Source organism: Antrostomus carolinensis, unplaced genomic scaffold, assembly GCF_000700745.2.
Source record: "Antrostomus carolinensis isolate BGI_N321 unplaced genomic scaffold, ASM70074v2 scaffold13340, whole genome shotgun sequence".
Classification (NCBI taxonomy): Eukaryota; Metazoa; Chordata; class Aves; order Caprimulgiformes; family Caprimulgidae; genus Antrostomus; species Antrostomus carolinensis.
The window spans coordinates 62271-76296 of record NW_010287796.1 but is presented as its reverse complement, the minus strand read 5'-3'; the positions used below and the strand labels follow the sequence as shown (position 1 = coordinate 76296).

General features: G+C 37.5%; 1 protein-coding gene across 1 annotated transcript in view; it reads left to right on the top strand.

Moving 5' to 3' along the window:
* Window positions 1-2883: 2883 nt before the first annotated feature.
* The window catches only part of B3GLCT (beta 3-glucosyltransferase), a 48774-nt gene continuing 37631 nt past the window's right edge, over window positions 2884-14026 (top strand). Inside the window, exons 1-4 of the mRNA XM_010164198.2 lie at window positions 2884-3101; window positions 5648-5771; window positions 8589-8628; window positions 12171-12280. Of these exons, the coding sequence (XP_010162500.2) occupies window positions 2884-3101; window positions 5648-5771; window positions 8589-8628; window positions 12171-12280 (492 nt within the window). The remainder of the gene's footprint in view (window positions 3102-5647; window positions 5772-8588; window positions 8629-12170; window positions 12281-14026) is intronic.

Sequence of the window (14026 nt, the reverse complement as noted above, 5' to 3'; positions counted from 1 at the left end):
TATTCCTGCAGTTCAGCTGCTGAACAATGAAAATAATGATTGAGTTTTACTTTCTAACATTATAAGCAAGTCTGTTTACTCACCAAAATTTTAATGGAAATAATGGAACACTTGAGAAAAATGAATAGGAATTGAAGCTGATTATATTACAGATTGAATTTCTGAGTATTGAATAGATCCAGAAATGTTGTTTAGCTTTTTCCAGTGGATTTTAGTCCTGCTTTCAAAAGAAATAAAGATAAGATTGATTAAAATAAAGATCATTAAAGTCTTTCTATAATTTCTTTCATTTTACTACTTATCCTTGGTTCTGGAGCATTTGGCACAAGGAGGGGAGGAGTGGCAGTTGGCACATTCAGCTTCTATCTGCTTGTGCCAAAGGATGTGAATAGCTGCGTGTGTTAACAAACTTCAGAGTACCCAATGCTTTAAATAATGAAGTGACAAACAAAAAATTAAGGGTTGCATTTAAGACAGTGCCTTGCTGGCTTTTTCTGCTTTAGATAGCTTTGTGGGAAACCATACAGTTAATTGCTGTAGCCTTTTTGGTTACTGTGGTGCCTGCAGAGTTTGAACTTTTGCTTATCAGTTTCTCCTTGCAGTCTCTTCTCTCTGTGCTCTATGGTAAGTCCTGAGGTTCACCTGAGGTGTGCTTGCATTGCATCCAAAAGCTCAAGGGGACTAGAGGAAATTCTGGATTTAGCAAAGGTACTTCTAGCTCCAGAGATTGAAATGTATCTCACGGAGTTCTATACTGAAAGAAATCTGTTGCAGCTATATGAATTAATAATGATGTTTGGACATGAAAAGTTACTGTTTTATTATAGTAGCATCTGATAGCTCCCAGGCAAAACTCATCCTTCTTTATGCATATGTACTTTACACACAACAAAAATATCTCCTTGTCACAGAGTTTACAGTTTCTGCCTGTGTGTACGGCTGATCTGGTCGTGAGCTGCGTGTGTAGTTAGAATTTTTCTGTCGGTGGTCCACTCCTGGGCACTCGTTTTTCAGAAACCTCTCGGGAGTGAATCCTGGGTGGATGAATTAATCTTGGAGATGTCTGTTTGTGCCCAGGCACTGTATTTCAGGCCTGCCCTAGTGCCCCTTTGTTGGTAAGTCATATGCCAGCTAGATTTACCCCATTCTTCTCATGCCACCCTTTTCCCAGTAAATCCATAGAGGAGGATATTTATTTCCGGGCTGAGAGGTCAGATTGCTCAGTGAGAACAGTCTTGGCTATACGTTAGCAAGACTTGAATTTACCATCCTAGTTTACTTCTGAAGGCTGCTTTACTCATATCAAATTATGCACGCATGACAGATTTGTTGGTAAGGTAGTAGAGGGGCCATGGCATGTTTGTTGCTAAAATAAATTGATACAGTCTGTGTGAGTGAAAAGCTTGGTTACTGTTGGGTGAAGACTCTTTGAGGCTTTTTTTGTTGTATCTTCAGGGGTCTGCTAGTCTGTTTAGTGAATGGTTCTTCACTAGTTCAAAAATTGTTCGAGCAGTTCTTGTATTATCATTAAAATGTCTTAGCTGGAAAAAGTCTTCCTGGAATATTTAATGTAAAAGATACCAAGTCATTTTAAGATGTTTATTTGTTGGAAAAGAAGGGGAAGCTGCATGTCTGAAATCACTGGGAATAAGAATAGTGGTATAGAGAGACTTCAGTGTTCATCACAGACATTTGTTTGTTTAATAAATGATGTATGTGAGTGTTGAAGTTGAACTGTATGTCAGGGCAGCTGCAACAGAAATAATTTTTTGCCAGACATGTTTGGTTTACCACTGTCCTCAACAATAGAGAAAGATTCAAGGTTCACCTCCTACAAGCTCAAAATGGTCCATGCCCACATGCAGGAAGGCAAGCGAAGATGGCAGGAGGCCCACATGCGTGAACAAGGAACTTCTGACAAAACTCAGACATAAAAAGGAAGCATCCAAGAGATGGACAAAGGGTTAGGTCACCTCAAGAGTAATATGGAGATGCTGTCTGAGAGTGCAGGTATGCCATTAGGAAAGCCAGAGCCCACCTGGACTTGCAATCTAGTGAGGGATTCAACTTGTGAAAGGCAAGAAAAAGCACTTCAACAGGTGTCTCAGCAGCAGAAGGGAGACTAGGGAAAATGTGGGCCTGCTTCTGAATGAGGGAGGGACTTAGTTAAAAGAAGGATATAGAAGAGGATGAGGGACTCAAACTTTCTGTGCCTTGATCTGCACTGGTGAGACCCATCTTCAGCGATCCCAGGCTCCTGAAACTCATGGGAAAGTCTGGAGCAAGGAAGAGATACTTTCACTGGAGGAGACCAGTTTAGGAAACATAAAACAAACTGGACATACAGCAGTCCACAGGACCTGACAGCAGGCAGCCACAAGTGCTGATGCAGCTTGACAATGTTGATGAGACACCACTCTTGATAATCTTTGAAAGGTCACGGTGACTGGGGCAGATTCCTGAAGACTATAAGAGAGCAAATGTCACCCCTGTCTTCAAGGAGGGCAAGGAAGAGAATCTGGGGAAACTGTAGGTTGGCTAGTGTTACCTTAATCCCTGGGAAGGTGATGGAGCAAATAATCCTGGAAACCATTTCCAAGCAAGAAAGGACAAGACAAATGTGTGGGACAAGAAAGTGATTGGAAGAAGTCAGCATGTTTTTATGAAGGGGCAACCCAAAAGCCTTCTGTGATGAGATTACTTCCTTCATGACTGTGTGGAAAGCAGTGGATGTTGTTTATCTCAGCTTTAGCAGGGGTTCAGTACTGTCTCCTGTAGTGTCATACACAAACAGATAAAGTATGGGCAGTGAGGTGGATAGAAAACTGACCTACTGGGCTCATGGGCTCTGGTCAGTGGCATGGTGCACTCCAGGGCTTGATAATGGTTCCAGTAGTGTTTAGCCTCTTCATTAATGACCTGGACAATGGGACAAAGCTCACCCTCATCAAATTTGCAGAGAATACAAAATGGGCAGGAGGGATTGATACGCCCACTGGCCATGCTGCCATTCAGGGGGACCTCATTGGGCTGGAGAAATGGGCAAACGGGAAACTTGTAAAAGAAAGTTCAACAAAGGGAAATGCCAAGTTCTGCCCCTGGTGAGGAGTCATCCTGTGCACACCGGGGGCACACTGTCTGGAAAGCAGCTTTGCAGAGATGGGCCTGACGGTCCTGGTGGGCAACAAACTGACCATGGACCATGGCAAAGATGGCCAGCAGCCTCCTAGGTTGCATTAGGAAGAGTGTTTCCGGCACATCAAGGAAGGTGATCCTTCCTCTCTGCTCAGTACTAGTGAGACACACCTGGGATGCTGTGTCCCAGTGTGGGGTCCCCAGTCCAAAAGAGACATGGACATACTGGAATGAGCCTGGCAAAGGACAATGAAGGTTATTAATAGATTTAAGATCTGACATGCATGGAGAGGCTGAAGGAATTGGGGCAGTTCGGCCTGGAGAACAGAAAGTTCAGGGAGGATCTTACCAATATGTGTAGATACCTGATGGGTGGCAGTACAGAAGACAAAGGCAGACTCTGTGTTGCCTAATAGGACGTGAGGTAGTTGGCACAAACGGAAAGGAAATTCCATTTAAACATAAGAAAAACACACACACACACACACACACACATATATATATCTATCTCATATCTATCTATCTATCTATCTCATATATATATATATATATATTTTGCTCTAAAAGTGATTGGACACTGGTAGGGGTTACTCAGGGAGTTTGTGGAGTCTCTGTCCTAGGAAATACTAAAAACCTGACTAGACAAGGTCTTGAGCATCCTGCTCTACTGGGGATTGGACTGGATGATCTTCAGGGGTCCTTTCCAACCTCAACAATGCTGTGGTTCTGTAATATGAAGATATAGTAGGTTGTGAAAATAATTCTCCAAAGAGCTTTGTCTGTACTCTCAGAGATACAGTATGAAATAGTTTTGGTTTTTTTCCAGGTTATTTGAGTATTGTTTGATTTGTTTCCAGGATCACGTGTATTAATATTTTATAAATTTTAGAAGCAGTGTGACATGGGTTACTGAATGTTATGCTGAGAGAGGAAGCATCTCTTGTCAGTCACAGTTGCTTTGGGTCTCATGTGTGCCATTACTTAGCTGCATATTAAAAACCGAAAGTGATGAAAATTCTGCTTGCATTCAGTTTTGCAAGTAAGTCAGATTTTTGAGGTAATAGTTCTTCAAGTTAATACTATGCAATTTATAAATTTCCTGCAATAAGGGTGTTTTTTGTTAGATCGTGTCAAGTAGAAGATGTGGATCTGGTTTGTGTGTAGGGGAAGATGTTCCTTATCAGGAGCTGTAAGTGCTCTTATGTTGGAAGAGAAGAAGGAAAACAATCAGAACATGCTGTCAGCAAGGGATAAAATAGGCAGATTGAGGTATTCTCTGTGCACTTACTCGAGGACAACGCTGGTGGGGACGTTCCTATTTGTACTGTTTTCTTCTTCCTGGCCAAATACCTTATTAAAATGTGCCTATGGTCAACATGAGTCGACTGTGTTAGAATGTTTTTGGGGTGTGATTTGAGCTTCAGATTAGTCAGGACCTGAGATGTCATTGTGAAACTCAACTCCTAGACACTTTATGAATTTTTTTTTTTTCAGTTGAAAGAGCATAGATATAGGTGGACCTGCAGAGTCTTTGGACAATCTTGTCTTCTTGGTTTCCTGCATTCCAGGTTTCCAGTGTGTCAGAGGAATCGACAGTTGCTAGCAATTCACTTTGAAGTCAATTTCAAGCAATAAATAATTTAAACTTGCAGTGAGACACTGTAGTTGAATCTGTTGATTTTTTTTTTCCACCCCAGTTTTTAAGAAAACCATCTATTTGACCATGATGAGTAATATCTTGAGTTCCTTCCAAATTACAGCAATTTGCTTTCATTTGCATCTCTTTAGTAACTTTAAGAAAAAGACTCCTTACTAAGAATCTTAGCAAAGCTTTCTTACGTTAAATGGATCTACTTTTACAAATGAGCAAGCTGAGACAAATTGATTAGACAAGTATATCAACAAGCAAAAAAAAAAACCACCCAACATAACTCTTTTTTATGATTATTTTCCTAATACAAACCAGAAGTGTATGCATTGTGTCAGTATAAAAGGTTTAAGATAACGCTAGGTCTGTGCAAATTAGCTCTTTGGGGTCTCTGTTCTTTTTGTTAACATTTATTCGGGTCTCTTGTACATTAACAAGCTTGACTGTTGTTCAAAGATGGTATTCAAGGCTTGTGACGGCCATCTTCAAGTTTGATACAAATTTCCATCAGCTGCTGTCAGTTTCTGTGGTTCCAAATGAAACTTTGGTAATCCAAAGTTTAGGTTAAAGATAGAATGGAATGCAGATCTCCCATGTGATAGCACATTATGCTGTTGGCAAGTGAACTACTGGACTGAACAGATTTGATTTTTTTTTACATGGGATTTATTTGCCTTGAAGCCAGTATAAATTGGCTTCACATCAAAGAGTGATCTTTTCAGCGAAGTCCAGGAATAGAATTGTCAGGCAGCAAATATATAAATTCTGTGAGAACGTACTGTCTTACATTCAGGAAGATTATTATCAATATAGTATCATTTAATGTGAAAATCTTCTAAATGTTTTTTTTTTCTTTTGCTGCAGTACTTTGTCAAGTGTGAAAATGAGCTGCTATAATATGAAAAGAAGTCTGCTTTTTCTTTCAGCTTTTGCTATAAGTGTAGTTCCTGAAGGTGCAGAAGATGAGACGGAACTACCAGTGCTGCAGGTAATAAATTTTAACTACCAGAGCAGGAACATTTTACAGACATTATAAAATCACCTAGAAGAGACCAGAGCAGAAAGCCTACAATTATTTTGATCATTGACTTCAGTGGTACTAAATGTCATATGATGTCTTTCTGTTCTGTGTGGTATGTAAGAAGCCTTTAATTGAACACAAGTTGCAATCAGCACTACTCTTCTATTATTACTAGGATCTTAATTTATCCTATGGATTCTTAGAATTACTAGAATAAACTTATACTTAGTACTTTTATTTCCTGTTTTACACTGGATTTTCTGACGTGTTGACATTTGTATTAAGAGAATTAAGTTTTTTGGGTTTTGTTGTGGAACAAGATGATAATTTAGAAAACAAGTTTTTGTTTTTCTGGGGTCAGCTGAAAAGTGCATTAGAAACTTACAGTACAAAAAACTTGGCCATTTTGCATAACTTCTACAAATTGATAGTTATGGCTGTTGAGAATAGTTTTGAGTGTATAACCTTTCTTAGTTCAGAGACAGGTTTTCCTTTCTTCTTTGTTTTGTTAAATATATAACACTTTGAGAAGGAAATGGCTGCCTCTCTGCTAAATTAGCATTATTACATATTGCTGCCCAAGTCGTTGCTTAGGTGAAGCTTGTGTATGGAATTTCCAATTAACAGATCAGAAGAACTAATGGTCAGAGCTAGCCCTACCATTGAACAGCGTAATGGGTGTTAGGTGTGTATGCATGTATGTCCTTTAACAGACTTCTGTCTACCATTTTTTAGTATGTATGTATTTGGAACAGATATTTGTGCATGAATAAAAGAGATTTAAGGGAGGAAAATAAAATGAAAGTACTGGAATGAATCAAGAGTTAGAATCTATAACTGCCATTTAGATATGGAGAAATGGTCATTTAGAATCTAGTGATCTCACATCAAGTGGAATAGAAGTATCATCAGAGGTATGTGTTTCTAAATAATTTTTGGTTTTGATGATGATTGCTGTATTTACAGTAGTTTTAATAAATGAAGAAGATCCCTATTGCAGACTGCTGATCTGCTGCAGTGTATCTAGGAGACTAGTAATACCATTTTGTTTTCATTACTTATAAGTTGTTGTTTGTCAAATTCAATTAGTCTCAATCCAACTGTTTAATGTTCTCATTCTTATATAGGATATAATTTCTGAAGACTTTCCTACTATTTTAGAATTTCAAACCCTTCCCTTAGATGAAGTCAGAGGTGCCTCCAAGAACCAAGGCCAAAATCTGGGGGTTTTTTGGTTTGTTTGTTTGGTTTGTTTTTTTTACATTAACAGGAATGTAACGGGCAAAAATTGTTTTGTTTTGTGTTTAAATAAAGGTAATTGTAAACTATGGCTTGTCTTGTGGTACACATTTGTACCACAAAACACATACTTTTTTGTTTGCATAGAAAATTAATCTTCCCATGTTGTTTATGATATGGGTTAACTTAGAATGTAGTGTTTATTACACTGTAAGATGGCATTACTGTGTATAGTCATCAAAATAATGTAGTCTTGTAAGAATTTTTTTTAAACTTTATTGACTTAGTCAACAAAAAAAAGGGTCATAAGCATGAATGCAGTGCAGTCATTCTTGAGAAGGTTTTACAGGTGGCTCCCAAGGAAGTTGGAGCTTATGAACTTCAGTGCAAAAGTTAGACCTGGACAGAGGAAGAGATCATCTGATGCAAGTAGGACTAAAAGGATTAGATGGATATGAGATTAATAAAACCAAACAAAAACCCAAAAAACCCCCAATCAATTAACAAACAAAATGTGGAGGGGGCAAGGAATGAGTTTGTGAATAGGAATTAAGTTACGAGGGTAGGAAAACTACAAGCTTATTGCTGAGGAGTGCCTTGTATGGCATTTCTATCTGAAGGTCTCAAAACACTTGAACCAGGAGAAATCCTACAACATCCTTATGCAGTTAGTAAAGGTGATCTTGATTTGACATGTGAAGAAACCAAAGAACTAAGGTGCTGTGACCAGGGAAAAATTGTGCAATAAATGAAGGCTCTGTTTTCCTTCCTACAGTTTTTGTAGGAAGCACAGAGCTATTTACCCAGTCCTGTGCCTCTGCCAGTCAGCAGTTTTTGAACAACACTTTTCCTTCCACCCTCTGTTATTCAGAAGCAATTGGATATGCTCCTAAAATATTTTTATGTGTATGTCTTGGTTTCTTGGTTAATGATGCAGATGCAGTGTCACTGTTGTCTGTTCCTCAGCACTGTTAAAATTCCATCACAAATGCATGTAATACCTGAGTCTATCCCAGTAAAGTCATGTATGTACAACCTTTTTGTATGTATTTGTCTTAATATAAATTGCTTTTGAGTCTTCTTTAAGAATGGTGTTTCAATAGATACTTGATAGTGAATCAAAAGAGTTAAGAGTGCATTGGGATTTTTTTTACACACTGAATACGTATGTTTGTATTGTAGTGTTCTGTATCCAAACTTTGTGCTCAGGACATCAGTATTAAAAAAAAAAAATTAAAAAAATTGTTAGCATTGACTCAAAGAGTTCTAGTATATACTGAGTTGTGGAAAAGCATTCTCCTTTTTTTTTTTTTTTTCTTTCTTTTTATTCTTTTACTGTATTGTTTAAGTAACTATGCAGACATGTAGACTATCTATTTTGGTTCTCCATGATGAAAAACTTTCTACTTTTTTTATTAGTTCTTGAGTTAAAACCTCTATGTATGCATTTACAGTCTGATGAATGCTTTGACTCCCTGTGTGTCTCTATACAAATATTTCAGTTCTTGCCTATATCCTTATTTTACTTTATCTCCTTTCTTCTAGAAATCTAAAAAAAGTGGAACAATTAGTAAGATGAACAAAGGTAAGTACTGTATAGTCTACATTTGTTTTCATTTGTGGCTGCCTTTTTAGTATAAATAAAATATGGTTATGCTTTGAAAAGTGACGGTGTGAACAGTGCCTAAATGCTCAACAGCATTGTTGGTTAATTGCTGATTCCCAAATACTTTGCATTTTTTTTAATTTGCTGATGTAGTCAGCCCTCATCAGGGCCTTTCTATAGAAGCTTTATTACTCTGTTTCCCTGTTCACCTCTCCTTATTTGATGTCAAAGAACGTCCATTTCCTCTTTGTGTCCTTTCATCTTTTTCTGTGGAATCAGCCAGATGCTCCTTATCTGGTTTTTACACTGCAATGCTGATCTTCCAAATAGCAGTATTTCCCCTTTGCCATCTTTTGAAGGGATTTAGTGATAATTCCTAAGGCGGTGTATTTTGCATAGGGTCACTGTATACTTGCTGAACCAGACATTAGTGTTGATGGCTTGTTGCAAGTTTTTTTAAGACTCCATTCTGTTTAGCAAGAAGCCATGGCTGTGATAAGACTTGGGAAGTTTCAGCATTCCTGTTCCTCATTTTTTTTTTATATATATATTTTTTTTTTTCTGTGAACTTGCAGTATCTTTCCAATCAGTGAGCCGTTGAGATTGCTGTATATGTTTTCCAGATATGGAAATGTCTTAGGGAAATAAGAGAGAAAAGGAGGAAAGAGAAATAAAGTATCAGTAGCTCTCTTGGATATTAATCTTCCAAAAGATTCCATTCTTTGTCTTACTTGGTTTATCATTTCTCGACTTGAGAGCCAACACAGGTGTTTAAAATTGTACGTACTTTCTGTTGACATTTTAGTAAAGTGAATATTTCTTTTTATGAACTGTTTTTAAGTGTCTTTACCAGAGGAAACTGTTTCGATTGGATTAAAGCAATAACTCCAAAGTAGGTGTTAGATTACTCCTAGAAAGTATTCTATTGTGTGATTATCGCAGCTGTTGTTAAATGTACCATAAGTGAAACTGAGAGTAATACAGATGCTTGCGTATCTGTAAATGTACTGATACTAAAACAGTCATTATATGAATTAATATAGGTTTTGCTTTTTATTTCTGGAGATGTTTTCAGTGTTCTGTATGTAGATTTAGTCCTTTGACTCTCACTAGCATCTCTGAAGTGTAATTTTAATTTTTGCACAGGAAAACTAGCAAATTTCTTGCTAGGTAGCAAGTAGCTGCTATTCAGACATTTTTATTGTGTGTGGTTTTTAGAGCAGTTTGTTGGGTGGGTCGGAGCATGAAGGAATGGTGCGTGGGAAAAATTGTGAAACCAGAACTGATACCTCTGTTCGTGCTTACGCCGTCTCCACAACTGTCTCACCAGAAACCTCATGCAGTTTGACATTTTCAGGTTTTGTCTTGGCGAATAAGGTAATGAATTTAGGGAAAATACTACTGGGGCAAAGTAGAAAAACATTTAACTAAGCTGTCATAGGTCTAAATTAACAAGAAGGTGTTCAGAAGAATAAAGGAATGTAATTGGTGGTCAGTTCTTGGACATGACAATCTTACTGTAATCTTAGCAAATGTATGTAAGGATAATGCTCTTTTGGTTGCCGCTGTTTTTCTTGTGATCCTTCTTCATGTACTCAGTTTTACTCTTTTTCTTTGAGACTATTACTCTCCTTCTTTGGGCATTTATTCTCCATCTTTGTTTCAGTGTTGTTCACTCATTCTACTCTATTTGCCAAGTTAGTATCTTTAACCTGGAGGTCAAGATGTGAAACTGGGATCTCTGACGTTGACTTGATCTGCAATGGAAGACTATACATTTTTAAAATAAATATTGCATGATGAATTTATACTGCAGTGAACCTGCAGATTAAAAGTGTTGAAATACTCTGCTACCTGACGAGAAGCTTCACATGCTTCCTCTAAGGTGCTCTGTCCTTGGGATGTTTGTCTTCACACAGACTTTGATTCTAGTAAAATCTGTCAGCTTTCAGTCAGCCGTGACTCTGCATTTTCTCTACTGAATTTTTATCCTGGACTGTCTTCACTTTGACATCTCTGATATCTCATTGAAAGTCTGGTTTCAATTGAATATCAGTAGGTCTTCTAAGAAAGTTCTCCTAAAGGTTTTATATCTTTATTTTCTCTGTCAGCTTTCATAAAGTTGCTAATGATGGTGGCCTTGAAGTTCTGTTTTTCTGAAGTTTGACTCCTATGTCTTTTTTGTTACCTATATAATTTTTTTTGGTGTGCACTTTGTTCGTTCTCCGCATTTGTTGACATTCTGTACAGATCCCATGGGACTTCATTGTTGATTTCTTTCCTTTTGGTACTGTCTTGTCTTGGATTGATGTGATTTGTAAACATTAACTCAGCATCCTTTTCTGTGCTGTCTCCTCCCTGAATTAACTAGAATCTGTTACCTCTTGTGCCTGATCTGACTGTCACCTTGAGTGACAGAATTTAAATGCAGTCCTCAATCCCTGCTCACCCTTCTGACAAGTCACCTACTTATCTGCTTGAACTCTGAATGTCATTACTATCTTTTTTGTTCTTTAGGCAGTAATTGGTCAGTCACTTGTACCACTTTAGTTATCATGCCTTGAATTTCCCTGTCTGGACACTTGCTGTGGTAGTATCTGTAAAGTTCAGCCTTTTGTGGCAAACCAAACAGAAACTGCAGTGTAGTGTTTCATCATCTTATATGTTATGGTCTTGAGTGGGTTTATACAGCATAGGTCGAACTTGTTAAGAATTTTGGGAAGGGCATCTGTTCTCTCCTCTTCCTTTCATCCTCTGCAGTGTTCTGCTTCTGAACGTGATCACATCTGCCTGGTTTTCTTAGCTTTCAAAGTGTTGAGAGATTATTCTGTCTCCTATCATCAAGAAAATTTGGCTATCTTCAGGTTCTCCGTGGTATCAGCCTTCATCACCTACTTGTATTTTTTAATAAACCATTTTTTTTTCTGTCCATTCACAAAGCTACTTCATTTTTTTCATTTAAATTTCTCAGTCTCCTCTCCTGCTGAAAGTTCTTAACTATGGTGCCTTTAAACACTGTGGAGACACATCTGAAGCGTTGATGCTGTCCTGTCAGATAAAAGTACTGCCTCATCATTCTCGTGTGCATCTCTCTCCATCTCATGGTTGTTTCTGGGTAGGGTTTTAAGCTCTTTATTGAGGAAGCATCTTTTCCACTTCATGTTCATCCACTGCCTAGTGAGGGGAGATGCTGGTCTATGATTAACACGTTTTAACTCTGGTAATGAGGAAGGCTGGTGTATTGGAGAAAAAGGAACTTTGTGAATGTGGCTTTTGTTAACTGTGGGCATAAGTTTCTTTGTTGCTGCACATCTCCTAGTCATGTCATACTTTTTATGTATTAATCCTAAAAGGACTGATTTGGATTTTTTTTTTCTGTTAAATTATATCTTTTTATTGTTTTAGGAAATGTTTGTGTAACTAAAGAAATAGATTCCCCCACACACCAGGGGAATGAGTAGCTTTGGAGCATAACTGAATATAACTTATTTTGTCTTTAAATCTTATTTTCTGGTCCACAGAATTAAAAGAAATTGTATTTATCATCCAGAGTCAAAGTAATTCTTTTCATTCCAAGAAAGCAGAAGATCTAAAAAGAGATATTTTAAAACAGGCTGCAGATCTTGGAAAGGTATGTTTAGATAATATAGCTTGCACCTTGTTATGTATGTTTTTACTGCATTTTACTAAAAATGTCATTTTCTATTGTGCCTTTTTTTGATCCATTTTATTAATTGTCTTCTGTGTGCTTATGAAATAATTATTTCAGTTGATGTTTACTGGTTGTATGCCATGATGTATCACCAAATAATTTTAATTTGAACTATCTACCTTTTTGAATAATAACTGGTTTTGTTTGGATGGCATTTGATAATGAGAAACACTTGTAGTGTGCCTATAAGAAAAAGTCAGGTGCTTTCTTTATGAAGTGAAAAACATAATAATTTAAGCAACACTAATAATAATTTTTAGGTGAGTACTTTATTTTGTTAGAGCCAATGAAGATGCTGTAATGTAGATTTTGTCAGAATGTAATTGCACAACTGTAGCATTGTGGCAGTAAAGCAGTGGACTTTAAAATCCCAACACAAGATTCCCTATTTCCTACGGCAGGACTCTTGCACACCTCTCTTGCCCATGTCAGCAGTAGCTCCCTCCCTGCTGTGGTACCTTCTCTGGCTACTCCTTGTTCCTCTGCTGCTCCGCTGCAGACGGAGCACTCGGCCTCTCACCTGCTGGTGAGCTGTGCTGGCCTGGGAGCTGCGTGTTGTACAAGGCTGGTTTTGACTTAACACTCTAATAAGCAATTTTACTTGTAAAGCTTTATTTAGCCTAGAGAGAAGAGGTTTTTAAGTGACTTACATTGAAAGTTAAGTGTACATAAACAATGCTTTATTTTCTTTGTCTCTAATAAAAATAAGAAAAAATAAGAGGGGCATAGATTCCCAGATACGAAATAGCTTGCTGTGGGGTTATCTGACCTATTTTTCAGTTCCAGGTTCTTTGTTGTAAAGGAAAAAGAAGTCTGATTTAAGTTGTCTTACATGTCTTGGCCTTGGAGCTTCAGGTTCCTGCATATTTTAGGCTTCATTTATTCAACCTTATCAAACCTGTTGTAATTAAATCCATTCTAAATGCAATTTTTAATCCCTTAATGAAATCAGTCATGTGAACAGCCTTTATTCTGCAGAGTTCTGCTCTTTCAGAGTCCTCTTTGGGATTGAGACGAGTGTTCAGATAGAATGTGTGCAGAGAATATTACAGCTTCAGTTAAAAACAAGGATTTTATTTGAGTTCTGTAATTGATGTTGCAGAATATGAAAGATAAAAAAAGATCAGCAATTGGGAGTATAAATAGTTTTGGTGAGGCAGGAGTATAGGCATGTTTTATGGGAGAGAGGTAAAATCTTTTTTGTAATCCAAGAGTTGTACCTGTGAGTACTTCTACCTTGAGCAAACTAAACTGGCTTTAAAAAAAAAATTGTCTAATTATGGGGATTCCTTTATGGGATTGCTGAAATGGTGATATTTTTCCATTATTAAGAGGTACCTGTTAGATGGCATTCATGGCATCTTAGAGAAGCAGTGATGGAAATACATCACACCAAAAATCTCATACCTGAAATCTGGGAAAAGGGGAAAGCATCAATGTACAGGAAAAAAATTAGCCTAGCCAGCATGTACTGGGTATGTCTTGTTTTTGTCAACTCACAATTCCACTGTAGGCCACTGTGAGGCATGACCCAATAATTCTAATTGTGGTGAAGGGACAGAAGATCTCTGAAATCCTGTATGTCAACATTCAAAGTTCACATTTTTCATTAAAAAGGTTACATATGAAATTATTACTTTCAGGCAAAGGAAGTTAAATCTTTGT